Source organism: Lampris incognitus, chromosome 3, assembly GCF_029633865.1.
Source record: "Lampris incognitus isolate fLamInc1 chromosome 3, fLamInc1.hap2, whole genome shotgun sequence".
Taxonomy (NCBI): Eukaryota; Metazoa; Chordata; class Actinopteri; order Lampriformes; family Lampridae; genus Lampris; species Lampris incognitus.
This window is the reverse complement of record NC_079213.1, coordinates 73,537,138-73,565,000: the sequence shown is the minus strand read 5'-3', so window position 1 is coordinate 73,565,000 and position 27,863 is coordinate 73,537,138. Positions and strand designations below refer to the sequence as shown.

Sequence of the window (27,863 nt, the reverse complement as noted above, 5' to 3'; positions counted from 1 at the left end):
AGCCCAGGGCCTGACGGTTACTCGACAGAGTTTTATAAAAAGCTTTTCCCCAAAATAGCCCCTATTCTAATTGAAATGTATAATGAAGCATTTGTTAATGGTATTCTTCCACAGACTCTCACTCAAGCGACTATCTGTTTAATTCTTAAAAATAATAAAGACCCTCTTGAATGTGCATCATATCGTCCAATTAGCCTGTTAAATGTTGACTATAAGATTTTAGCCAAACTTCTGGCAACACGCCTGGAAACAGTTCTCCCATCGATTATCTCTCCTGATCAAACAGGATTTATTAGAAATAGACATTCATTCTTCAATCTTAGGCGACTATTTAATATCATGTACAATTCCTCTGACACCAACACCTCGGAGGCCATTATATCCCTGGACGCGGAGAAGGCGTTTGACAGGGTGGAGTGGAAGTACCTTTTCTATACACTAAATAAATTCGGCTTTGGTTCAAAATTCACTACTTGGGTAAGACTTCTGTATGCGTCCCCCCAAGCCTCTGTCAGGACTAATAACACTCAGTCAGGCTGTTTCCCTCTGCAACGGTCAACACGCCAGGGTTGCCCTCTAAGCCCTTTATTGTTTGCTCTCACCATAGAAACCCTTGCAATAGCACTTCGTTCCAACCCTCTTATCAAAGGTATAGTTAGATACGGACATGAGCACAAGGTGTCTTTATATGCAGATGACTTATTGCTATACACATCTAATCTTTCTGTTTCTGTTCCTGCTGCCCTTGCTACTATTACATCCTTTGGTCATTTATCAGGGTATAAACTGAATCTCAGTAAAAGCGAATTGATGCCGCTTAATGTGACTGTGGAAAAATTCCCATTACATACCTTGCCATTCAGAGTTGCTCATAGTTGTTTCACTTATCTTGGTGTACAGGTCACGAGTCGATTTGAAAACCTTTTTCGGGCCAAATTTTCCTCGCTTTTAACCCGCACTAAGGATGATTTTGAACGCTGGTCAGTGATGCACCTCTCTTTAGTAGCGAGAATTAATTCTGTTAAAATGAACACACTCCCTAAATTTTTATATCTCTTTCAGTGCCTACCGATTTTTCTTCCCAACACATTTTTCAAAAAAATAGACGGCCTAATTCTACCTTTCATATGGGATAAGAAGACTCCTAGGATACAAAAACAGCTCTTGCAGAGACCCAAGTCAGACGGAGGTATGGCGCAACCAGATTTTAGATTTTATTATTGGGCGGCTAATCTTAGGGTCATTCAGTTCTGGTTGCGAGGTGGAGAGATGTCCCCGTCCCCAATTTGGTTAAAGATGGAAGCTGCTTCGTCTGTACCGGCATCATTGTCTTCCCTCGCTCACTCCTCCATTACAGGCCCTTATTCCTCTTTCACCAAGAATGTGTGTGTCAAAACAACATTGAGGATCTGGAATCAATTTAGACGCCATTTTAGGTTTCAGACAACCTCTCTTTCTGCTCCGGTGGCCTCGAACCCTGCTTTTGCCCCATCTATGGTTGATAGTGCTTTCTCAATATGGTCTAGTCTTGGTATAAAAAGGTTTAAAGATCTCTACATTGACAATACATTTAGTACGTTTGAGCAACTAGCAGTTAAATTTGGTCTTCCCAGGCATCATTTTTTTAGATTTTTACAGATCCGGAGTTACGTCCGCAATTTGGATCCTCATTTCCCCACCCTTCCTGGTGAAACACAGTTTGACACCTTTCTTACCCCGCTTCCCACTCTGAAAGGTACCTTGTCAATAATTTATAGACAAATTTGTTCTTTAAGAATTGCCTCACTTAATGACATTAAATCCTCATGGGAGGAGGAACTGGGGGAGGGAATATCTGATGGGCTGTGGGAGAGGGCACTCGGAAGGGTACATACCTCTTCGGTCTGCGCCCGACATGGTCTCATTCAATGCAAAATCATTCATAGGGCTCATTGGACCAAAGCGAGACTAGCGAACATTTACAAAGACATAAATCCTAACTGTGTGAGGTGTAACCAGTCTCCTGCTAATCATGTGCACATGTTTTGGTGTTGCTCATCTCTTGATGGTTTTTGGAAAGATATTTTTAGCACACTTTCAGAAGTATGTGACACACAGATCAAGCCAGACCCTTTTATTGCGCTATTTGGGGTGCCCTCGCCCACATTGCAACTGACCAATATTAATAAGGATTTTATGGCCTTTGTTACCCTGTTGGCGAGACGATTGGTTTTGCTTAGTTGGAAATCCTCTGTACCCCCTTCTCATGCTCTTTGGATTAAGTCTGTTTTAAATTGTATAAAGCTGGAAAAAATTAGGCACACACTCAAAGGGTCCCTAAACAAATTCTGGGCAATGTGGACCCCCTTCTTTTCTTATGTTAAGCGACTTCATTTCCCTGTTATTCCAGAGTGATGTGTGTGTATATATATATACATATTTTTTCCTTTTTATGGATGTCCTTGTTGGATGGAGGTGGGGGCGTGGCAAGCTCCGGTGATGAAGGAGGCAGGGTGTATGTGTACATGATGTCTGTGAGGGACTGTGCTGGGTTGGCTGGCCTGTGGACAAGTGCATTGGAATATGTGTACTTGTATTTATTTATTTATTTTTATTTATTTTTTATTTTTTTAATTATTTTAGTTAATTTGTTTTGATTTGATTTTTTTTTCTCCTTTGAGGGTGTGTTTTTATTCCTCATTGTACTCTGGTGTGTTAGTGTATTGTTGGATGTGTTTTGTGTTCATGCTGTACAACTTATGAGGACAATTATTTTGTAAATGTTGATTGTGCGGAAAATTCAATAAACAAAGTTATGTAAAAAAAAAATAATATGGCTACTCATCTGCCATATTTCCCAACTTGTACTTGTTGCTGGGAGAAGTGCAGTCCTGCCCGAAGATCCAATAGGATTGAGATGAGCTGGAGCTATAGGAGGTGAGGCTATTTCCCAAACCAGAAAAAAAAAATACTAATGCGAAATACAAGGGACAATAACAGAGTGGAGAAGGAATTGATTAGATGTTCATTTGTCCACCACATCTTTCAACCTATTGAAATGATTTTATGTTAGATTATGGTGAAAATCCCACAAATTTTACCTTTAATTTACGTTTCCTTTTGAAAGAACCGAGACAAGGAATCACTCAAAAGCTAAGTGGCAACATTTTAATCATTTTACCCGCGCGATATGCAGTTTGGAAAATTAGTTATAAATCAAGTGATAACAATTCTCTTTAATTTACTTGCATCCTAAAAAGAAATTTGATAGATATCAGATTAATCTGGAGAATTAATCACATTGATCATACTTTCATATGTCTGGCAAGATGCAATCCAGCAGAAAAAAGCAAAAAAAAGGGCTAAAAAGTATTATATTATACTAAAAAGTGCCGTTTACACCTTTACAATAAAGATTCAAAATACAAAACACAATGATGCACAGACATTTCAATTCGCAAGTAGCAAAAGCAAACAACTAAGACAAGAGCACAGTCCAAGAGAAAAAAATCCAGTACGATACATGAAAGTGTCACAGAGAATATTGAATGCAAGCAAGAGTTATTTTAGATCACAGCAGTAGTCTTATGGACTTACTGCTATTTTTTAAAGATGAATGATGTCATTTACCCTATATATATAGCTTTTTTTTCTTCTTCCGGAAACCATCAATGGTGTTGACAAAAGTGCTGAACAAATGAGGAGCAGAATATCAATATAGATGTTAGAAAAGAAAAAAAAACGTTTAATACATAGCAGTACAAGCTTGTTTGGTGCGTCACGCACCCATCAGCTGCAAATTGCAAATGTGATTCAACAAAGGAAAACACACAGTTTACATTGCCCCGCATCACACCCCTAATTCGGTGGACAGCAACCAATGAGAGAACACTTTTGAACTATTACAACCAATGGGGTAGGTAGTTACGTTGCACAGTAACCAATGGTGGGGTAGAGTATAGTGGGGTGGTGTTGGGGCACAGTTGGAAGGGCAGGCAGTTGAAATATAAAAATACAACATCTAATAAATGACAGGCCACCAGTCCAGCACAAGGCCGACACATTCACACCTAGGGACAATTTAGTATGACTGATTCACATGACCTACATGTCTTTGGACTGTGGGAGGATATATATATTTATATATATATAAACAAACTATGGACGGTAGTGTATTTCATGGCAACATTTTCATCTCATTGTCACAGACCATGAGAAATTTCAGACCACAAATTAAATTCCCCTATCACAAGGTTTGATAGAGAACCTGACCCGAGCCGTGGCTCCAGTCTGCCCTTGTGTGTCTTTGTGTTCCCTGCCTCCTTTGTGTCTTTATCTCTCTTGTCCATCTCTTTGTGTAGTCACGTGGCCCAATCCCAATATTCCCCCTAAGGCCATGAACCCTCACGGACTTAAGTGACGTCACCCGGTAGGTAAGTGCTTGAGTCTGAGAGGCTCCAAGGGGCTCGAAATGGTATAAAAAGGAATGGAACAGCACTCTGCAACATACCTCATTACCTTGATGATGCCAAACATGTTTTGTACTGTTGTGGGTTTGGGGCTTTTTATTTTATGTTTTTTGTTTTGTTTTGTTTTTTACTTTTTTAATTGCCAGGGCACTTAAGGGACTGATTTGAACATCCTTACAAAGTGGATGAGAGGTAATTGTCAAATAATCAATGTACTTGTTTTTGTCAAAACAGCATCATCAAGCAAAAATTAAAAGAAATAGTTGCTGAATACACTAGGTGTGTAATATAGCATATGCTTGCATTGCACCCAATATGCCAGGCTGAATACCCATGCGCCCATGTGTCCTTCCATGCTTGTTTGTTTACAGTTTTTTTTAAGCTTCCCTTGGTGACCTGGTGCATTCAATTTGAACTGGGAAGTCATCAGAAATGTCAAATGGAGCGCCTCTTAAGTCGTATTTCTATCTTGGAAAGTCAGAAGAACCTCCCAAACCCCAACCTCAAAATCCAAGATCGCTGTTCTGCATTTCAACAGTATGCAAACTGTAGTAATATACAGTTTACCAGCACTTCTGTCTTATTTGTCTCATTAAATCAGTCGCACACACAGCACTGTCTAACTTCTATCTGTGGACATGTTGCTACAGTGTTTGTATGCGCAAAATACCACGTAATATGTTGTTATCCACTGGTATTGCTAACAATGGCTAACCTGGCTAGAACTGATTTTCCGACTTGTACTGGAACACGTCAACTTGGGTGTGACGTCATTCCCAGCTCCGACTTCCGATGTAAATGGAACAGCAAAAAAAGGTCACAACGCTGTAAACTGTGGGCAATTCACTCAGGCAAAGTCTGCAGAAATTTGGACTTCGAGAAAGTGTGCATAAAGGCCTCAAAATGTCTGCGAGAGAGCCCTCGTGTATTTGACAATTTGAGGACAGCCCTAAACCCTCACGGATTTAGCGGGGAATGCCCCTCAAAGTCTGTGAGTCTGTCTGTGAGTGTGGACATTGGGATTGGGCCTGTGTGTGTGTGTGTGTGTGTGTGTGTGTGTGTGTGTGTGTGTGTGTGTGTGTGTGTGTGTGTGTGTGTGTGTGTGTGCTTCACCTACACACCTGTCTTCAATTAGTTCATCAACCCAGCAGAACCCAGGCTCTTTACCATCTCATCACCAGATTGTTCCGCCAACCTCTGTGGAAGTCGCCCTCTCGGCCACTCCAGTGTTTTATGTACGCGTTTATTCCCAGTGTTTTTTTGTGCCTTTTGCTAACTGTTTTTTCCTATGGTAAATGGACTGCATTTATATAGCACTCTTCTAGTCTACCAACCACCCAAAGTGCTTTTACGGTGTATGCGCCTCACATTCACCCACACATCCCTACACTGACGGCAGAGGCTGCCATGCAAGGTACAAACCTGATCATCAGGAGCAGTTAGGGGCTCAGTGTCTTGCTTAAGGACAGTTTGACATGCTTTCTGGAAGAGCTGGGGATAGAACCAGGAACTTTTTGATTACTTAGGCGACCCACTCTACCTCCTGAGCCATGCTGCCCTTCTGACCAGGATTCCCTGTACCCTCTTCCCCAGTGTGTCTTCTCGTCCTCCCACGCCACTTGGGCCTGTCAGCCAGCTCTCTCACTCACCTGCCTGCCTACCCTCTGCCTCAGCCTGCCCCTCATCTCCATCACCGCAACCATTCCCCCTTCATCCTCCACTAAACCCACTTTTCCCTACAAACCCTTTTGTCTGTGTCTGCATTTTGGAAACAAGCCAGCAAAAACAGAACCCAGTAAAATTCGTATTTTTCAAGGCATTCTTTCTGCATTCGATTTTGAGGAGCATCCAATAAATCAAATAGGTTTACCACAAAGTCCCCAATTCTCCTCAGTGCTGCAAAGTATTTTAAATATGAATTTGTGAACCTTACTTGTCTATAAACAGTATGGCCTCCCTTTCAGTGAAAGCGGTTTCTAAAAGATGAGCCTTCAGCTTTGGAGGCTGATCCAAGGGCACCTTGAAGGCCCTACCATAGAGATTCAATATATAAACCCAACAAGCCAAAAGAATATCGTAAAACACAGCGTAAGAAAAGAAAAAAGGACAAGCACAAAAACAAACATCAAGAGAAAAATCCAGTAAAATGCATATTATTATTGTTATTATATTATTATTATTATTATAAGTATTATAAGTATCACATATTAATTAATCAACTGATATTATATATTATATGATCATTACTATAATTATTATAAGTATTATATAAATATTATTGCATGCAACCTATGGGGGCCCCTAAGTGCTATTTTCTCTTTAACAGTAAAACCCAGCATCAAACATAAATATTTCCATCCATCCATTATCCAAACCGTTTATCCTGCTCTCACAAATTCAAACACAAATATAGATATGTATTCCAAATTATTTGTACTCATTTTATCTGTACTTTATTTGTTATAGCTAGTATTTTACTCACACACAATTATTCATTTATAGTCTAAATTTATTCCAATTTCTCGACTATATATATCCTTTACCACCAAACACCACTGTGTTGAAAAATTAATAAATTTGTAGGACGGTTTATGATACTCTGGTATCCTGGTGGAGGGTTTACATGAAATGAAACATGTTTTCTGTACTACTACCAGGTGCAACACAGCAAATGCGCAGCCTTTCTCCATCATTTTAAACCGTCACATTGGCTAAATTTGTCATTTTTGCCTCAAAACTTATTAGTTCTCATTTCTGGTTAACATGGTATGGAAAAGCTTAACAAAACTGATAAGAAGCATGGTGTCATCGATCTGGATTAACATGCTGATTCAATGATCAACAGTCCAATAGCCACATTATTGCACCTTATATTTATTTATTTTTATTTTGTCTTGTATACATATTTTATTTATCCCAGGTCGTCATCTGTTTGGACTTTGCATGTTCTCCCCGTGTCTGTGTGGGTTTCCTCCGGGTGCTCCGGTTTCCTCCCACAGTCCAAAGACATGTAGGTCAGGTGACTCGGCCATACTAAATTGTCCCTAGGTGTGAATGTGTCTGTCCTGTGATGGACTGGCAGCCTGTCCAGGGTGTTTCCCTGCCTTCCGCCCAATGACTGCTGGGATAGGCTCCAGCATCCCACGACTCTAATTAGGATATGTAGCGTTTGGAAAATGGATGGATGGATGGATATATTTTATTATTATTTTTATTCTTTTAACTATGACTGTTGCTGTTAATTTTTCCCTCTTGCACCAGCATCTACTACTACTGCTACATTCGGCTGCTCCCGTTAGGGGTCACCACAGCGGATCATCTGTTTCCATTTCTTCCCGTCTTCTGGATCTTCCTCTGTCACACCAGCCACCTGCATGTCTTCCCTCACCACATCCATAAACGTCCTCTTTGGCCTTCCTCTTTTCCACCTACCTGGCAGCTTTTCAGCATCCTTCTCCCAGTATACCCAGCATCTCTCCTCCACACATGTCTAAGCCATCTCAATCTCACCTCTCTTGCTTTGTCTCCAAACCGTCCAACTTGAGCGGTCCCTCTAATATAATCGTTCCTAATCCTGTCCTTCTTCGTTACTCCCAGTGAAAATCTTAGCATCTTCAACTCTGCCACCTCGAGCTCCGCCTCCTGTCTTTTCGTCAGTGCGACTGTCTCCAAACCATATAACATAGCTGGTCTCACAACCATCTTGTAAACCTTCCCTTTAACTCTTGCTGGTACCCTTCTGTCACAAATCACTCCTGACACTCTTCGCCACCCACTACGCCCTGCCTGCACTCTCTTCTTCACCTCTCTTCTGCCTTCCCCATTACTTTGGACAGTTGACCCCAAGTATTTACACTCATATGCCTTCGTCACCTCTACTCCTTACATCCTCACCATTCCAGTCCTCCCCCTGATTCACACATATGTATTCCGCCTTGCTCCTACTAACTTTCATTCCTCTTCTTTCCAGTGCATAACTCCACCTCTCAAGGCTCTGCTCAACCTGCACCCGACAAATCACAATGTCATCCGCAAGCATCATAGTCCACGAAGACTCCTGCCTGATCTCGTCCGTCAACCTGTCCATCACCATTGCAAACAAGAAAGGGCTCAGAGCCGATCCTTGATGTAATCCCACCTCCACCCTGAACTGAGACTGCACGATATATCATTTATGCATCGTCATCGCGATGTGTGCATGTGCAATAGTCACATCGCAGGGCCTGCGATATTTTTCCTACTAGTATGTAGCCTAAGGTACTCAAACTCATGTCATACTGTAACATTTTTGCTCTGTTGACTTCCTTTTAGCAACAAACTCTAAACACCCCTTACTCTTGTTATTTTTTATTTCTTCTACTTCTTCATCGCTCAACTCAGGCCCGTCTAGACATGTTGATGTTACGTAGCAACGTTAGTGCTACGCGTGCGCATAAATGAAGAATACGAATCCACGTGTGTTCGGGAGAAATTAAAAATGGCAGAGCCAGAGAAAGAAAAGTTAGTTGTTAAAAGAAAGTCAGTGTCTGATGTGTGGCAATAATCTGGCTTCCGAAAATCTGATGTGGATCAAAAAGAGGTACTGTGTCGACAGTGCGTTGCGGTTGTAGCCACGACTCATGGTAACACTACCAATTTATTTGATCATTTAAAACGCCATCACCCAACGAGTTACAATGAATGGAAAGTCAAGTCTGGATATCAACCAAAGCAACCTACGCTTTCGGAAGCGTTTGCCAGTGTTACACCATACGAGAAAACATCCAAATCTAAATCACCAAAGCCATAACCTTTCACCTCGCCAAGGATATGATGCCACTCAACACAGTTACCAAAGAGGGGTTTCAGAAGATGGTCTGCACACTCGACAAGCAGTACGTTATACCATCGCGGACCTATTTTTCCCAAATTGCTATCTCAGGGCTGTACGACAAATGCAAGGCAGAAGTAGACCGAGAGCTGGCACAAGTGGAATACTATGCAGCGACAACAGACCTGTGGTCAAGCCGGACAACAGAGCCCTACATCAGTTTAACAGTCCACTTTATCACTGAAGACTTTAAGCTGAAAACTCGCTGTCTGCAAACCGCGTTTCTCCCAGAGGATCACACAAGTGAAAACATCGCAACAGGGTTAAGAGAAGTGCTGGCTGCTTGAGGGCTAGAAGAAACCAGACTAGTCTGCATCACAACAGACAACGCGTCAAACATGATCAGGGCGGCTGCTCTGAACGACTGGTTCAGGTTGCAATGCTTTGGCCACAGACTCAACCTTGCAATTGGTAAGTTATAACGTTACCAGAGATACTAGCTGCTCTAATTAATATTTTTGCTATGTTTACTGGTCTGCTACAAAAGTTGTGCAATAAAATGTAAAATTGCCTATTGTGTCAGTCATTTAAATTCCCTACTGCAAAATATAGCAAAAAGAATGAATGTGCATTATTGTGCATGCACTTTTTTACTACCCACACCTTGTTTAATATAACGCAATATATCGTGCAATTTATCGCAAAAGAATATATCGCCGCAATGCATGTTTTTGTCAATATCGTACAGGCCTACCCTGAACCCATCTGTCATTCCTACCACACACCTCACCATTGTCACACTTCTCTCATACATATCCTGCACCACTCCTACATACTTCTCTGCAACTCCCGACTTCCTCATACAATACTACACCTCCTCTCTCGGCACCCTTTCATATGTTTTCTCTAAATCTATAAAGACACAATGTAACTCCTTCTGGCCTTCTCTATACTTCTCCATCAACATTCTCAAAGCAGACATCGCATCTGTACCAACATACCAAGTCAAATTCCTTGTATGTTCTTGAACAACTTGGCAATACATATGACTGTGACTCTGATATCATCAATGCAGAGTGAAAACATCGATCCATATCATCATCTTTAAGATACGCCTAGGATGTAAAAATGTTAAAGCTTAATATCTCCAAACACCTGAGCACAGAGACAGAACAATCCACAGTGATGAAGCATAGATGTGCATGGTTCATGTTCATACTTGAAAGCTCGTCAAGGGCTCTTTAAGTTAACTGCTAGTTAACTCAAGTTAGTTGCTTGATATAAATGTAACTGATTATGTTAAATGTTTGACATCGTCTTATATTGATCGCAGGCCTCTGAATTGAATTGAATCAAAATTGTATTGTGGCAGACTTTGTGATATCGGCAAATATTGTATCTTTGTCCAAAGAATTGATATAACATCGTATCGTTATGTAACTTGTAATTCACACCCCTAGTGGTTCAACCAGTCAAGCACTGAAATTGAAGATCAGGTGAGCTATCATAATCCAGGGTTCAATACTGGCAGTTGAGTATTTAAAGCATTTTCCCCTTCTCTCCACACCCTTTGGTTCTGTCATTTTCTGCTATCCTATGCAATAAAAGGCTTATAATGCAATAAAAATTCAAGAGCTAAGCAACAGAAACGACAAGCAAATGAGTTAACGAATCACTTAGTGACTACCACTGACTAGTCTATGTTACCGTTCTTGCCATTTTACGTCCACACAATTGTAAGGTTATTGTAATGTCCATGCTTTGTAACATGTTTAGTAATGTTTCTGGTGTTAGTTTTAATGTTTATTCCGGTCACAAGGGGGACTCTAGAGGGCGCTCTAAGTTAAGTGTTAAGCCCGGAAGTAGGAGAGTAAGAGAGGAGTGTTAGTATGCCATGGCTAGCAGATAAACCAGCAGATGTACCGTTGTCGTTATACAAATGTTTCACCAAAGATTTCAAAACGCAGCTTCATGGTACTTGAGTTACTATTTCAAAACTTATCAGTTATAACTGAAGCTCACACAGTCAACAGAGAGGCCTATCACCCCAAGACTTCTGAAGAATTTAAAGGGACATTTCACCGATGGTTTTGAGTATGTGCAATCAGTAGGTACTGATGAGTAATATAGCGGACTGAAAGAATAGAGTCCTTACTGTGCACTATATTGGAGAAATCAGTGTTCTCCTGCTCACTGAGTCTTTCCCACAGTGCCTACATGTACCAGAATGCATTGCATTCAAGCTTCTGTATCGTCTTCCATAAAGTTCTCTGTGCTAGTGTTGTTGTACACCATTTCCACCATCGGAAACATAGTTTAACCGAGAGAACCAGGATGTAATTTTGGAACAGCATGTTTACATTAGATTAGAGCAGACATGGGCACCTGGCAGCCCGCAGGCCGCATTCAGCCCCCATCCTCACTCAGTACGGCCTGGTCAATTTCCAAATACCAATAAATTGTTGGTTTCACAGGCGTTGGAATCAAGCGGGCCATTTGACCACATCTGAACCGGATCCCAATTGTAATTATACTCTCCACTGATAGAGGGCGCGCCCTCAAAATGAAAGAGGCCTGTAACCAAGCAACTGCTTGAACATGGTCTTGTCTTGGTCTCAGCAGGCCTCTTCCGCAATGACACACAACGAGGAGAGACATGACAGCAAAAAAGAACTTGACCTAGAGAACCGTGTCTTCCAGGCAAGATGGGAAACAGAATATATTTTTACGGAATTCAAAGACAAACCTGTGTGTTTAGTGTGCCTGAAAAATTGTATCCGGCCAATTACCCCGCTCTTCTGAGCTGTCCCGGTTGCTGCTCCACCCCCTCTGCCAATCTGGGGAGGGCTGCAGACTACCACATGCCTCCTCCGATACATGTGGAATCACCAGCCACTTTTAACCTGGCAGTGAGGAGTTTCGCCAGGGGGACACAGCAAGTGGGAGGATCACGCTATTCCCCCCAGTTCCCCCTCCCCTGCAAACAGGCACCCCGACCAACCAGAGCAGGCGCTAGTGCAGCGACCAGGACACATACCCACATCTGGCTTCCCACCCGCAGACACGGCCAATTGTGTCTTTAGGGAAGTCCGACCAAGACGGAGGTAACACGGGGATTCGATCTGGCGATCTCCGTGTCGGTAGGCAACGGAATAGACCGCTACGCCACCTGGCTGCCGCCATGAAGGATTTCAACTTGAGTCTCCACTACAATACCACACACAAAGACAAATATGGCATATACACCGGAGGTGCCAGAGCCGCTATCGTTGCTGAACTCAAAGAAAAAATTACACCGACAGCAGAGCCTTTTTACCAAAGCCACATCTTTACAGGGGTTCTCTCTCAAGGCGTTTTATGGTGTTACCCTTGAGCTTACTAAAGCAAAGAAGTCCTTCATGTCAGATGGCGAAACAGTGAAGCTATGGGTGAGTTTCAATGGCTTCAGCAGTGTATCAATGGGTGAATGAGGCATACATTGTAAAAAAGCACTTTGAGTGGTAGAAAAGTGCTATATAAAATGCAGTCCATTTACCATTTTGAGCTAAATGCATATTTATTTGAAACGTATGTCATGGAACGGGAGGGCAGAGTAGAAACGCACTACAAACATGAATATTAGTTGTTGCATTTAGTGTGAATGTTAACTTTTGTACTTACTGAATGATGATTTTTGAGACCCTGTTGCACTGAAAGAATGGTATATTACTCGGGAATGTCGACATTTTCTTTCCATGTTAAGCTCATTAACTAGAGATGTTGGTATAATAAACTTTGATTACCAGTATATGTTTTATTCTTTTCATTCAATTAGTAGCTATGATGGGGTTACAGTATCCCACTGGTGGAAGTACACGGTCACATCTTGCCCTCTGTAGTGAGGATACATTTTTTTGTGGCCCTCTCTGTCATCAAAGTTGCCCATCCCTGGATTAGAGTATTAGAAACCCTGCTAGGCTGTAGATTTCCGGTGTCACCAACTGACACCGCGCTATGTCACTTGGCAGCGGAAAAAAACAAACAAAAAAATACCTCGGTTTTGCTGCCGCCCCTGAGTTGCAGAAACAGTCAGGAACAACTTCAAGTGCTTTTCATGTACTTCCCCCTTTCGCTCTAAGTGAAAAACTGTGATGAGACAACCAGACAGTCATTTCGCAGGTACTGAATGGTGTTGGTAGCACTCAATGTTTGTTGAAAAAGCTTTCTTACTTTTCTTTTTTTTTTTACTATTTTAGGTCGAGTCTGGGTGTCATCTCACAGCACATTATCTTTTGAAGCTCATGTCAACAATGTTACTATACTTCCACCTATGCAATATTAATCATCTTCGCCCATCACTTACACCTAACAGCACCGCCGTACTCATTCACACCCTGGTTACATCCCGTATTGACTATTGTATTTGTATCCTCTTTGGTCTTCCCCTCAAGTGTCTTCATAAACTTCAGCTGGTCCAGAATTCAGCTGCCTGTATCATTACCAGAACTCCTTCCACAGATCATATCACTCCTGTTCTTCAGAAACTCCACTGGTTCCCTGTTAAATACCGTATCGACTTCAAGATCCTGCTTCTCACCTTTAAGGGCCTTCGGTGGCTCCTCCTTTGGTGTTGGTCCGTGGACATCACTGCCAGCTGTTTCCAGCTTCCTCCTTCGTGAGAGGCAGCTTTGGGAGATCGATAATTTTTTTTATTATCTTAATGTCTCTTCTCTATATTCTGCTCTAATCTCTTCATTTGTTCTGATTTAGCTATTTTCTGTGCTTAGTCCCCTTATCGCTAGATTCTCTAGTTTTCTTTCTCATACGACGCTTGTGCTTAGTAGTGTTATTTGACGTAATATGAGAATAACCAATAGATTATTGACTATAGCAAACTATTCTCTTCTCTCACATGTATTTTCTTTCTCTCTGAATGATGTCTTCTCTTTTCTCTTTTTCTGTGTGAATGGTGTGATGTGAGTCTCCCTAGTGTGAATGTGCAGTCTGTCCTCCTCCAAGGTCTCCATGGTGATGGTGGTCGCCACCTGGACACTGCTTGGCATCCCCCTCGTCACATTTTCTTTTTAAATATCTTATAAATCCATATAATTTTGTTATCCTGTTTTTATTTTATATCCTTCTCTCACTAAGATACGTGGCTATTTTTTTTTTTTTTTACATGGTGATGCCGGTCTCGTGGCTCGGGTCCTGGGCTGTTCTGGTGGTGTTTGGACACTGCTTGGTATCCTCCTCATCATATTCTTTATATTTTATAATTCCATTATAATTCTGTTATCCTCTTTCAATTGTTGTATTCTATAAATTGTGTAAACACAACATCTATTGCACGTTGTCCATCTTAGGGGAGAGATCCTTCTTCTGTTGCACTCCCTGAGGTTTCTTCCTATTTTTTCTCCCTGTTAAAGGATTGGTTTTTTTTTTAATCTTTTAATGGAATTGTTCCTTGTCCGATGTGAGGGTCTAAGGACAGGATGTTGCATAAAAAAAAAAGCCCCTTGAAGCAAATTTGTAATATTGGGCTATACAAATAAAATTGACTTGACTTGACTTAATAACCTAACTCCTTCATAGCTTTCCAAACTCCTTCATATCTACACACCCTCCCTCACTCTCAGATCCTCGTCTGCTCTCCAACTCACTACACAATTGGCCTGCTTGACTACCATGGGGACTAGAGCCTTCAGTCATTCTGCCCCCCATCTACAGAACTCTCTCCCACAAGACATTCACAATACTGACTCTCTTTCAACCTTCAAGTCCACACTCAAAACGTACCTTTTCAAACTGGCATATTTAGTCTGATCCACGCTTCATTGAGTTTTGTGCAGATGAGGATTTTATACTTATCTCTTGTATTAACTTTTTATTGTCTACCCTGCCTTGTTTTGATTTTATGCTGTCTGACACAGTGCTGCTTGTTTTTTTACTGTGTTCTGTAAGGTGTCCTTGAGTGCTCTGAAAGGCTCCCACAAATAAAATGTGGCATTATTATCCTTATTAGGGGTCCAAGCAGCGAAGCTGGTGGAACCCTATTGTATTTGTTAGGATTATTATTATTTTTCTCCGCTAAAAGTGTCTGAGGCTCGGCAACCGTAAGTCCTAGACCAACCAACTTTGGTACGTGGATTCCTATGGCCCCCCACTACTCTGGCACCACAAATCACCTATGTCAGCCAGATGGTGGCGCTATAACAAAGGGTCATGCGTAATTCCCACACCATAAGTCAGATCAACACAAAACTTCACAGACCTATGCATCTGAATGTGCTCTACAACTTTGTTATAGGGACCACATATGTCAGCCATATAGTTTGCCCGCCATTTTGACTTGTATTAGTTTGGGCGCGGTTTCTCAGCTAAAAGTGTCTGAGGCTCAGCAACCATAAGTCCTAGACCAACCAAATTTGGTAGGTGCATTCATACGGCCCCCCACTATTCTGGCACTACAAATCACCCATATCAGCCAGATGGTGGCGCTATAACAAAGGGTCAAGCTTAAAAGGCCATAACTCCCACAGCATAAGTCAGATCAACACAAAACTTAATCGACCCATGCATCTCAATGTGCTCAACAATTTTACTATAGGGACCACCTATGTCAGTCATATAGTTTGCCCGCTATTTTGACTTATTTGGTGTGGAAGCGCTGCAGCTCTACATACCACACGCCAGGACACCTGGGTTTAACGACATACTTTTTCTTTTTACGGCAGTCGGCTAGGACGCAAGAAATCAGATACCGTCTGGTCAAGTTTTGGAAACTCTGGCACATGTTTCTGAAGCAATGGAAGTGTTACGACATTTTAAAAATTACAGTAATCGTCTAGGACACAGGCGACCCAAGTAATCCGACATTGTCATATCTAGTTGGAAACTCGGGTGGGCTACTGTTTCTGAAGCAAGATTCTTCAGTCTTTATTACATTACCAACAGCGGTTTAGTTTCATGTTGAAACGGTAGTCTATTACAGGCTAGGTGTATAAAAGGCCCCTTCGTATCACAGCGTTAACTATTTACGTTGGGTGAAGGTATATGATCATGAGGACAAAACCATTCAAATTGCTCCATAGGGGGCGCAACAGTGCCAATGTTTGGACCCCTCCCAACGCCGCTTGCGGCTTTAATTATTGTTATTATTATAAAAACAACTTGAATTTTAACTTGAAATCACTAATCTTAACAGAAATCAAATCACATTCTCTTGTTAAGGTCTCCCCCCCCCCCAAGACAAGAAAAGTTGGCCTTATTAAGTGGGCATCTAACTCACCTGTATTTTTCATACTAGCCAATCAATTTCATAATTCTTTTAGAAAATGTCTTGAATCAATTGCTGATGCACTTATTTGGAATGAGTGCAACATTAACAAAACACGTCAATGCTTTAAAAGGAATTTGTAACAAATCTACCTTAAAAACTCCTGCTCGTCACTGTTTTTCTTGAAAATCGCAGACATGGAAAACTGATGGGTACCTAATCTCTCATGTCTATTGTGCACTTACTATCTGGCCCTATGAAGAAGAAAAGTTATGAACTGTTTACAGCACTTCTCCTTTAAGTAGCAATTGTAACCCCTTGTTGACAGCTATGACTGCTATTTCAATTTTCCTTAAACATACAGGAACCTGAGTTCTCAGCGGTTGATGTTGAGTTGGCTGAATGTAAATGATAAACCTTATACATTCAGGATATGGTAGTACGTAAGGGCACATTTGGGTATCCGTCATTTCATGTGACTAGAGTGACAAACAAGTGTGGCAAGTGTGTCAAGTAGCACAAGGCCATATAACCAGGACATAACGTCAGTAGAAGATAAACTTGTTTATGCCCAAAAGTATGATAAGTGACATTCCATCATGTAAGTGTAACCATCATTATGCAGAAAACAGTAGTAGCATATCAAGACAACCATTAGACTGTCAAAGGGCAGAGAGGCTCCTGCTCCGCCAACATGTTTTGATCAACAAGAACCCTGATTAACAGCAGGACATTGACTGACGCAAGTAGATTGTTCACTAGATTTGTAAATGGTATAAAGACAGGGGGGCTTTTGTCTGATTTTCAGTCACTCTGCAGACCTGACTCAGACTTTGTTGATTCTCGCTGAGGGACATGTGACCCACGACACCCAACAGGGGAGAGTGCCTGTGGACGCCCCTTCTGAAGGTTGGAGAGAGACAGGGGAAAGGCGGCAAGGTTATCCGAGCCAGCCCAATAAGCCTGTGTGACCCACAGAAACTCCGGGACGGAACCGGCGCCTGACCACTAAGGAAAAAAAAATCTCTCCACAAGACTGTAGGACCTATGAGTCAGGCCCCTTATAGATAACACACTAGTATAAACGATAACAGGAGAGGAGGGAGCAGAAATAAACAAACAGACAAGATTAGGGGTATAAACATTTTGGAGTCTTTGTGACGTTGTTCTGTGTAATAATATGGAGAAGAGTGCAAGTTAAGATGGAAGAGTAAAACAGACAAAAGGCATTACAGGAGAATAGATAGCGGAGGGGTTAATTGAAGGAAATAATAGAACAAATTGTTGATAAAGACAAAAGGATTTAGAGACCATTTCTGGAAAGAGCAGTTTTATTCTGATGTGGGATCCTAAGTGATGAAAATAAGAGATCACTGTTACAGAATCTTACTACATTAACAGGGATAGCTCAATTTGAACAAGAGTGGCCAAAATTCCTGTGGAGTGCATTATTAAATTATTTGTGGAAGCCCCATAAGGACAGGACCTGTATTAGAGGAAATAATAACAACAGGGTGTGGATCATTGACGGGAGATTTATCATTGACCGGAGAAGTCTTCTCCTACCTAAAACAACCAGACATTGGCTATGAAACACAAATAGGGGTGACTGGAGCATTATTGGTAAATCTAGTTGTGACAATTACAGTAGAAACACAAACAGTTAATTGAATAAGATCTCAAGACAGCATTTGCATATTAAGGAGTGCCTGCTGTAACAGTGAAATGAATAAGAGCTTTATTCAAGATGGAAAATAGAGGAGACGATACAGTGAGATGTGAGAGCCCCAAACAAGGGACAACGGCAACCGCTCGAACAGCAGAAAGCATACTGCTGACGCAACACCCGCTGTTGCAAGATAATAGATTAAAGATGTAAACAAGGGATGGCATCGAAGAACAAGCGGCTCTGCCACTCCGTGGCCAGAGAAAGACACTTTTGATCTAAGCATGTGTGAGGAAATGGAGACGCTGATAAAAAACCATAAACCAAAAGAAAAATCTCAGAAGAAAAAACAGAAAAGACAAGAAGAATTAGAAATAATAAAAATGTATAGGGAACTAGGGGAAAAAGCATGTAACAAATGCAGGGGATTACAGAAAAAAAAGGAAGGTAAAAAAGAAGATCAGGTGTCTCCACCACCATACAGTTCCCAGATGATGTTAACCGGGGCACAAACTAAGAAATTCACATTTAAAGGAGAGGCCATTGAGGAAGAGAATAACGAGGAGCCATTCCTTTGGTCAGGAGAAAGCAGACAGAAAGATACCGTAAGTAGTCAGAAAGATACCGTAAGTAGGCAGAAAGATACCGTAAGTAGACAGAGAGATGCCGTAAGTAGGCAGAGAGATGCAAGCAAGTAGTAAGAGAGGACTTGAGAAGAGCAGAAAAAATAGGGGGAGAGAGACGAGAGCAGTGACACAGCTGAAAGCTGTCTAGATATAGAGGAGTGTTACCAACAGGAAATAAAAAAACTGGAGGAGGAGTTACGAATGCAACAGGAGTATGTTATGAGGGGAGCAGAGGAGATAGCAGAACAACTAAAGCAGATAAGGTTCAGAGGAGAGAAAGGGACTCCCTATAGCAGGGGTCGGGAACCTTTTTGACTGGGAGAGCCATAAAAGCCAAATATTTCTAAATATATTTCATTGAGAGCCATATAGTATTTTTAACGTATAATAAATTAAATATGTCTTACTTTTAATGCGACTTCTGGTGCTGCATGGTTTTGCTGATGGCCTTGTAGTCTGGTTCATACGTGGTGAGGTTGAGCTTCATGCAGGCGTTGAGGCTTCCATCAGTTAAACGTGAGCGTAGGTTGGTCTTAATGTTCCTCATATGCGAGAAAGACTGTTCACATGCATATGTAGAGCCAAACATGGTCAATACGGCAATACTCACACGCTGCATTGTGTGGTATGTCACAGGAAGCTCGTTCCAAGTTTTAAGAATCAGCTGGTCTTCAGGTTGAAGATTTTTAATTTCTGTCCACTTGTGTTCCCTCGCTAGCTCTGCTCGCTGTCGCGCAAGACTTTCCAACTCTCCATTAAGTGACTTGAACTTACTCATCCACATGTCTGATGCCTTCAGGTCAGCAACTTCCAGCTCAAAGTCTCCGATAGAGACCCCGGGGATGCATGTCAGGTCGATTTTGTCCACTGCACACTCATGTGGATGAGTGATGAACTTGAAAAGACCAGTGCGCGCACGAAATTCTCCAAAACGTGCTTTGAATGACTGCAGGAGATTGAACGTAAAGCCAGCTAGCTGCTGGAGATCCAGATGTTGAGTGGAGTCACTTGCTAAGCATGCATCTCTAAATTGTTGCAGTCTTTCAAAGTGCAGAAGACGACCTGTTTCAATGTCCCTGAGAAAGACTTCCAGCTTGCTTTCAAATGCAAACACTGCTTGTTGAAGGGATGAGATTGTATTTCCAATACCTTGCATTTTCACATTGAGCTGGTTCAGATGGCCAGTTATGTCCACGAGATAGTGAAACTGCAGGAGCCAGTCAGTGTTGTCTAGCTCAGGATGCTTGACGCCTTTCATTTCAAGAAAAGTCCGGATTTCACTCAGGCAAGCTGCAAAACGGCTGAGCACCTTCCCCCTTGACAACCAACGCACGTTGCTGTGTAAAAGCAGACCGGGATAATGATTCCCAACTTCTTCTAACAGAGCTTTAAACTGGCGATCATTTAAAGCTCGGGCAACAATAAAGTTGACCACTCGAATGACCAGCGACATAACCTCACCAAGCTCCTGGCCACACGTCTGAGCGCAAAGCGCCTCCTGGTGCAGGATGCAATGAAAACTTAGGATGGCTCTCTTTTCATGTTCACGGAGAAGCGCTACAAATCCTTTGTTCTTCCCCAACATACAGGGTGCACCATCAGTACAGACAGAAATAAGTTTATCCATCGGTAGTTTTTTTTCTTTAGCAAACTCCATGAAAGACATGAATAAATCCTCTCCTCTTGTTGTCCCTTTCATTGGCAAAACAGCCAAGCTTTCCTCACGCAGTGTGTCACCTGCAGCATACCTGGCAATGATACTGCACTGAGATAGATGGCTAACGTCTGTTGACTCATCTAACGCGAGAGAAACGTATGTCCCGGCGTTTATGTCCTTAATTTGTGTTTCCTCGACTTGATTTGCCATCATGATGCTACGATCGTGCACAGTTCTTGCTGACAGGGGCATGTCTTTTATTCGTTTGATTATCTTGTCTTTATTTGGGAAGTCATCAAACAGTTCATTGGCCACATCAAGCATGAATGTTTTGGCATACTCGCCATCTGTGAATGACTTTCCATTCCTTACTATTGCCAAAGCCCCCGCAAAGCTAGCGGAATTCCCGTCCCCTTGCTTGGTCCACACACGTAGTTGCTGCTGACTCGTCTGCACTCTCCGCTGTAGCTCCTCGCATGCCCTTTTCCTGCTGTCCCCCGCTGGATATTTCGATGCAAATGAAGCATGGTGCGTATCGAAGTGCCGCTTTATATTTGACCGTTTCATCGATGCAATTTTATCATTGCATATTAGACATACCGCAGATCCTGCTCTCTCCACAAATGCAAATTCCTCTGTCCACGCAGCCTGGAATGCACGGTAATCATCGTCTTTTTTTCTTTTCGCCATCTTTTCCGTTACAAGGGTTGAAGCGGATAAACTAGTTGGCTATCTGATAAAATTGATTTCTTCACCTTTACAATGACCCGGACATGCTCGCGAGCCATTGGTTCCCGACCCGACCCACGGGTGACCCGTGACCCGTGAAATTTATCTTCAAAACTAATTTCTGTTTACTTTAAAATGACACAGTATTATTAAGAAATATCACAAGTATTTTAAAATCAGTTCCAAACTGATTTTTTTGAAAAAAAAATAATTTTCAACTCAAAATTGTCTGGGAGCCATATGCCGTCACCGGAAGAGCCATATATGGCTCGCGAGCCATAGGTTCCCGACCGCTGCCCTATAGGGTGAAAAGCGGCTGCACCGCTGGGACCCTGACCGGCTCATTTACATTCACCCCAGAGGAGGGGAGGGGGAGTGCGGGTGGAGCGGGGACTGGGCTGTTGGGACTGGACCCCTCTGCCTGGAGTCTTCATTCTCCCAAGGAGGGGGGGAAAGTGACATTATGGCTCCTATATTGGTAAAAGGGAGTCATGCAGTACACTCCATGGACATTAATGGACATGAGTGGTCTTATTAACAAGCTCCCTGACCTGCATGAGGGAGCAGAAAAATGGATACAAGCCTTGCATCATCATCCAATGGTCATATATCACCAACCTCCTTATCCAAGAGAAGGATACCAAGGGTGGTGGGGTAGAAGACACCCAGCACCATCCCAAGGAAGGAGGCCGGGAAGAAAACGCAACAATGGACCAAAGGCCTGCTGGGGATGCGGACAGATGGGGCATCTGAGAAACGAATGCCCCACACAACAATGGCCACAAGCACCACAGCAGGACATGAGACCCCCCTCGGGACCTGTCAATGTTTGGCAGGGCCCCAACCAGGGGTACTAGGGATGCCCAGAGGATCTAATGGGGGAAAATCAGCTGCCCATGATCTCAAGGGGAGCTGATATTGAACCAACGCTGCAGGTTCAAATTGAAGGCAAAAATACACCAATGATGACAGATACAGGGGCCGTCTACACCTGTGTCTCACGATCCTATGCCTCTCATCTCCCCCGGTCTGAACAATTTGTCAAGACGGTTGGATTCTCGGGTAAGGTGCAGCTGATTCCCATCACAGAACCTTTATCCCTAGCTGTGAATAATCAAGAACTGCACATCCCTATATTAATATCAGATAGCACTCCAGTCAATCTATTAGGGAGAGATGCATTGTGTAAGTTAGGATGTAGAATCTCATGCACATCAGACGGAATTTACATAAGCAACAAAGCCTTGCAGATGCCAGTGCTAGGAACAGGCAGCACAGCAACTGTATTTTGGTTAGGACAGATGCAACAGGACGTGCAGGAAGTAGTAAACAAATGGCTACCCTTTATTCGGGCACAGATACCACGTGGCCACGCCACTGAGCAAAGCACACAAAAATACAAATCTAAGAAAATAATTGGAAACAATGCTGCAGACGAGGCCGCCAAAAGGGCTGCAACCTCATCAGTCACAGCACAATTAGCATTAACAGCAGAAATGACAACAGAAATCACAGAAAAGGATATTGCTGATATCCAAACAGCGGCATCAAATGCGGAGTGGTTGCTATGGCAACAATGGGGGGCTTCCCAAGACTCACAGGGCATATGGAGAAATCATGAAGGTCTCCTGGTTGCAACAGTTGACCTACTCTCCCTAGTGATTTTGGATGCGCATGGTATTGACCACTGTGCAAGGGGGGAGGTACTAAGAAAAATAGCACAAATGGGATTCTGGTCACCAAAATTACAAACACAGGTAGATGCAGTATTAGGACAATGCGAAATCTGCTTAAAAAACAATGTTAGAAAAGGCATAACTACCCCAATTGGACACATCCCTATTCCGGAGGGACCATTCAAACACATCACAATGGATTTCATAGACATGATAAAGCCAATTCAGGAAAAAAGATACATGCTGGTAGTGGAAGATTGATTCAGTAGATGAGTAGAAGCCACTCCAGCCAAACATCAGAATGCTGACAGTCATAACATTTTTATGTAGAGAAGTAATCCCTAGATTTGGGATACCATCTTTGATAAGCTCAGACAACGGTAAGGCCTTTGTACAGAAAACTATTAAAGGAATGTATCAGAAGTTAGGGATAAAGCAAAGGCTAGGATGTATCTACCACTCTCAATCACAAGGGATGGTAGAAAGGGTGAATGGAACAATAAAAGCCAAGCTAAATAAGATATATGCCGATACTAAACTGAACTGGGTAGATGCATTACCGCTTGCTTTAATAGCATATAGGTCCCAGACTAACCGCAAAACGCAACTAACCCCGCATGAAATGCTAACGGGCCGGCCCATGCCTACACCACTGTATAGATGCATGCAAAAGGGACCTAACTTGGGGGTATTGGAAAATTAAATAAAATTGTATGTGAAGCAACTGTCTAATGTCCATCGAGTTATCTATCAACAGGAAAGGAGTAAGGAGAAGGAGTGGTTTACAGACCAGGTCCCAAACCAGATCCAGCCAGGCGACTACATCTACGTGAGTGTCCTCAGGAGGAAATGGAACACCCCAAGATGAGAAGGATAATATTGAGAGGACAACTGTACAATGAGACAACTGTAGAAGAGGACTCAGTTTCTCAAAACACGTCAGTGACAGGGTGAAAGACCCGGCTGACCAGCATTATGGAAAATATACCAATCAACACTGGGATTGGACCTGTTAAACGGCAACTCCCACAAACTAGCTATTGTGACGATGAAATGTTATGTTATTGTGCAGACCTCTCCCCTGTGCTTTCTGATATCCACAAGCAGGTTAAAGCAGTCTTTCCCCAGCCAGCATCCAGACCACTACATTGCTTGAGGCCAGGGGACTGGATAGTGGTGAAGGACCTAAGAAGAAAGGATTGGAAGCAACGGAGGTGAACTGGGCCATTCCAGATCTTATTGGTAACAAAACCAGCAGAGATAGATTACAGCACAACAACGCTCGACACACAGAGGGGGAACTGATCTGTCCCCCGTTTTGTAACTGGTACACAGGGAAGGGTGAGAAACTGCACTAGGCGCTCTCGTTTCCCTAAGCTCAAGAAACCGGACAAAAATTAGGGTGACAGTGACGTTACCCTACTGTAAGTGAGAATGGCGCTCCCAGTAGACTGGATTCTGCCCTGTCATAACAAGGATGAGTGTTTATGAAAAATGAAAAAAAAAATAAAAAAATAGTTAGTGTACGATATACTGTATGAAAGAAAGATTATCATGGCTGATCATAGGTAGAAATTCTAACAGTACTTAAAGCGCTTAAAAAAAATGAGTAAGGAATAATAAGAACAAAATTTAGAATGTTAAGAGTCAAGTTGGAAGAAAAAGAAAGTGTAAGTAAAGGAAGGACAGAGAGGTTTTGAAGCAAGGTTGAGGCCTTGTAGGCCTCAAAGGGGGGAAATATATGGTAGTACGTAAGGGCACATGTGGGTATCCGTCATTTCATGTGACTAGAGTGACAAACAAGTGTGGCAAGTAGCACAAGGCCATATAACCAGGACATAACGTCAGTAGAAGATAAACTTGTTTATGCCCAAAAATATGATAAGTGACATTCCATCATGTAAGTGTAACCATTATTATGCAGAAAACAGTAGTAGCAGCAGTAGTAGCATATCAAGACAACCATTAGACTGTCAAAGGGCGATGACTGAAGACATCCTAACGTCATCCTTACATCGATAGAGAGGCTCCTGCTCCGCCAACATATCTTGATCAACAAGAACCCTGATTAACAGCAGGACACTGACTGACGCAAGTAGATTGTTCACTAGATTTGTAAATGGTATAAAGACAGGGGGGCTTTTGTCTGATTTTCAGTCACTCTGCAGACCTGACTCAGACTTTGTTGATTCGTCAATAAAAGTCTTATTTTGAAGGATCCTCGTCTCATTGAATTTTTTTGCAAGTTCTCTGTATCACTGGCCACCACAAGGACAACAATAAATAAATAACATTTATTCTCTGGTAGGCTATTGTTGTTCTTATATATTTCCTTCTCTCGATATGTATCAGGGCAGTATTTACTTATCATACAACCAAATCCCTCTTGTGTTATCACATCAACATACTATCAAAAAGAAATAGCCCTCTGGCATTGCAAACCAAATATTATACTTAGCACAAAAAGTAAGGAAATATGTGTTTGGTAGATGATTTCTTTGTTGTAACAATGCTTCTTGGCAATAAATCTTATACCATTGGAAAGCCTGTTTAGTTCCCTTTTAAACGGTGCCACGTTTGTAAGGAACATGCATTTGTGGGATGAGCACCAGAGCTGAGTATGTGGGTTGCGCCCATGAAAAATTTGCCAAATCTCTGCCAGTGCCCAACAGCTTATTTTGCTGTTGCTATTGACTCTTGTTTTGAGCTTCTGGTACCCCAGGTGCTGACAACCAGGTGCCTGATATAAGATTTATTGCCAAGAAGCATTGTTACAACAAAGAAATAATCTACCAAACACAAATTTCCTTACTTTTTGTGCTACGTTTAGAATGCAGAATTGAAAAGCTCCCAACTATATGAAGTGAGCGCCTTACTAAATAACTTCGACCCAATAATGAATTTGTAATATTAGACAAAGTCCTGGATAAGGCTCCAACTAAACAGTTCAACTCAAAGTGCTTGGATTTCAAAACGATGGAGCCCATACGTTGGTGCACAAAAAACAATGGAGCAAACTCCCAACAGGAACGCGTTGATAGTGTTTGAATAGTTTCCTCTTAATCACACGACCACGCAAGCGATCCACGAGTGGTCCACGGGGCGGGTAGATGACGCAACAGGGTCATGATGAGTGCCACAAGGTCCGTGCCGATCATGAAGGTCCAGCGCGCGCTGAATGAAACCCCCTCCCCCCCCCGCCGCCCCCAGGCAGCGCTAACTAGCTAATTAGCTTCAGCGAAATCCTTTGGTCTCCGGTTTCCCTGCACAAACTACGGCCGGTGTTTATAGATGACTGTCCCCACGACAGTTCTGGCTAAACGTCCACACTTGGTAGTTAGACTATACACTTTCACAACGCTAGTTAAGTAAGAAAAATAACAAAACAGTAAGCACAATAGCTAACATTAAGCTAACTGGCGGTAGGCTAGCCAACTTCCATGGCAAACTGGGGAAGAATTAGTCGCGAAACGTCGAAATGCACAGGACTTGAAGCTGTTACAATACAATACTTGTGCAAATCCTCAGAAGTATTTCAGTCCACAAAACATTACTCGCTGCGACACTAAGCTCAATTTCTACGGACAAAATGATAACTCGGCAAACTCCTCCGCCATGATCTGGAACACTCCCCCAAAGTCGTCTCTTTATGGCTTAGAGTACGTCACTATTAAACTGAAATTACACTGGTTTAGCTAAACAGGTTATCGAAGCTCCCAAAAGAATCAAAGAATTATGACAAATGCACTACTCCACTTGCTTTACCCATATTGAAACATGCATAATCGTGCAGACTAGAAAATATATTTCACATATCCATATTCCCATATTTGGCAGGCTTCTACACAATCTTAAAGAGTCTCACTTAAATAGTTGTTGGTTAAGTTGGTATCGATAAGTTCCAGTCTCGGACTTGACTTAGTCCGGATTTGGTTTCGTCTAGGGTGGTTTTGACTACAAGGCCTGTGCAGTGACAGAGATTGAGAGAAGTGCAGGGACTGTGTGTGTGTGTGTGTGTGTGTGTGTGTGTGTGTGTGTGTGTGTGTGTGTGTGTGTGTGTGTGTGTGTGTGTGTGTGTGTGTTTGCAGGTGGTCTTACCGGATGAGGTCTAACAAAGCATCAGCAGAACTCATGATGGGCTTGCCACTGTCCTCAGAATCCTCCTTCTGGGCAGCTCCACCAGGGTGGATGATTGAAACCATGATAATACCAACTACCACAGCAACAAAAGTGGTCCATAGGTAATAGGACACTGTGATCAGGCCTAGCCGACTGGAACACTTGGCATCTAGGGCTGCCAGTCCCGACATCAAACTGGAAGAAAGGGAATATATTCATTAGACTGTTTAAATAACACGTTTTTATGTTATTAATATTTGTGAATGGATTAAAAACATTTACATATCGTTATTTTCTTTTTCTCCTCAATGTGTTTTAGATCAGCCATCTTTGTCTTGATTTTGCTTCTCTCCATATCCATACATCATAAATTTTGCCCATCACAAAACTTCACTGAACTTCAACTATTCAGGGACAAGATTATAACACACACATGCACAAACAAAAACACAGGGATGCATATAAACACAAGCACAGTACATATACTATATGCATGAATTATAGGGGGAAAATAAAGAGAAAGAGTTGTTGGTGGGAATAGAGACAGAGAAAGTTGGTGGTGGGGAGAGAGAGAGAGAGAGAGAGAGAGAGAGAGAGAGAGAGAGAGAGAGAGAGAGAGAGAGAGAGAGAGAGAGAGAGAGAGAGAGAGAGAGAGAGAGAGAGAGAGAGAGAGAGAGAGAGAGAGAGAGAGAGAGAGACAGAGAGAGACAGAGAGAGAGAGAGAGAGAGAGAGGATGCTTTCCTTATGTAGAAGCTAAATGAAGTCCATCGGCCTGACTGAACATTGGGCTGTCTCATATCAATCCCCTGTCAAATCACAGTTCAAACAATATTTGTAAATTGTTTTCTACATCTGCATAAAGTTACATTTGTTATT

At 42.2% G+C, this 27,863-nt stretch overlaps 1 protein-coding gene across 1 annotated transcript in view; it reads right to left on the bottom strand.

The window, feature by feature from the left end:
- Positions 1-27,863, bottom strand: part of slc1a7b (solute carrier family 1 member 7b) — a 144,106-nt gene that overhangs the window by 39,215 nt on the left and 77,028 nt on the right. Inside the window, exon 3 of the mRNA XM_056276042.1 lies at positions 26,966-27,181. Within this exon, the coding sequence (XP_056132017.1) occupies positions 26,966-27,181 (216 nt within the window). The remainder of the gene's footprint in view (positions 1-26,965; positions 27,182-27,863) is intronic.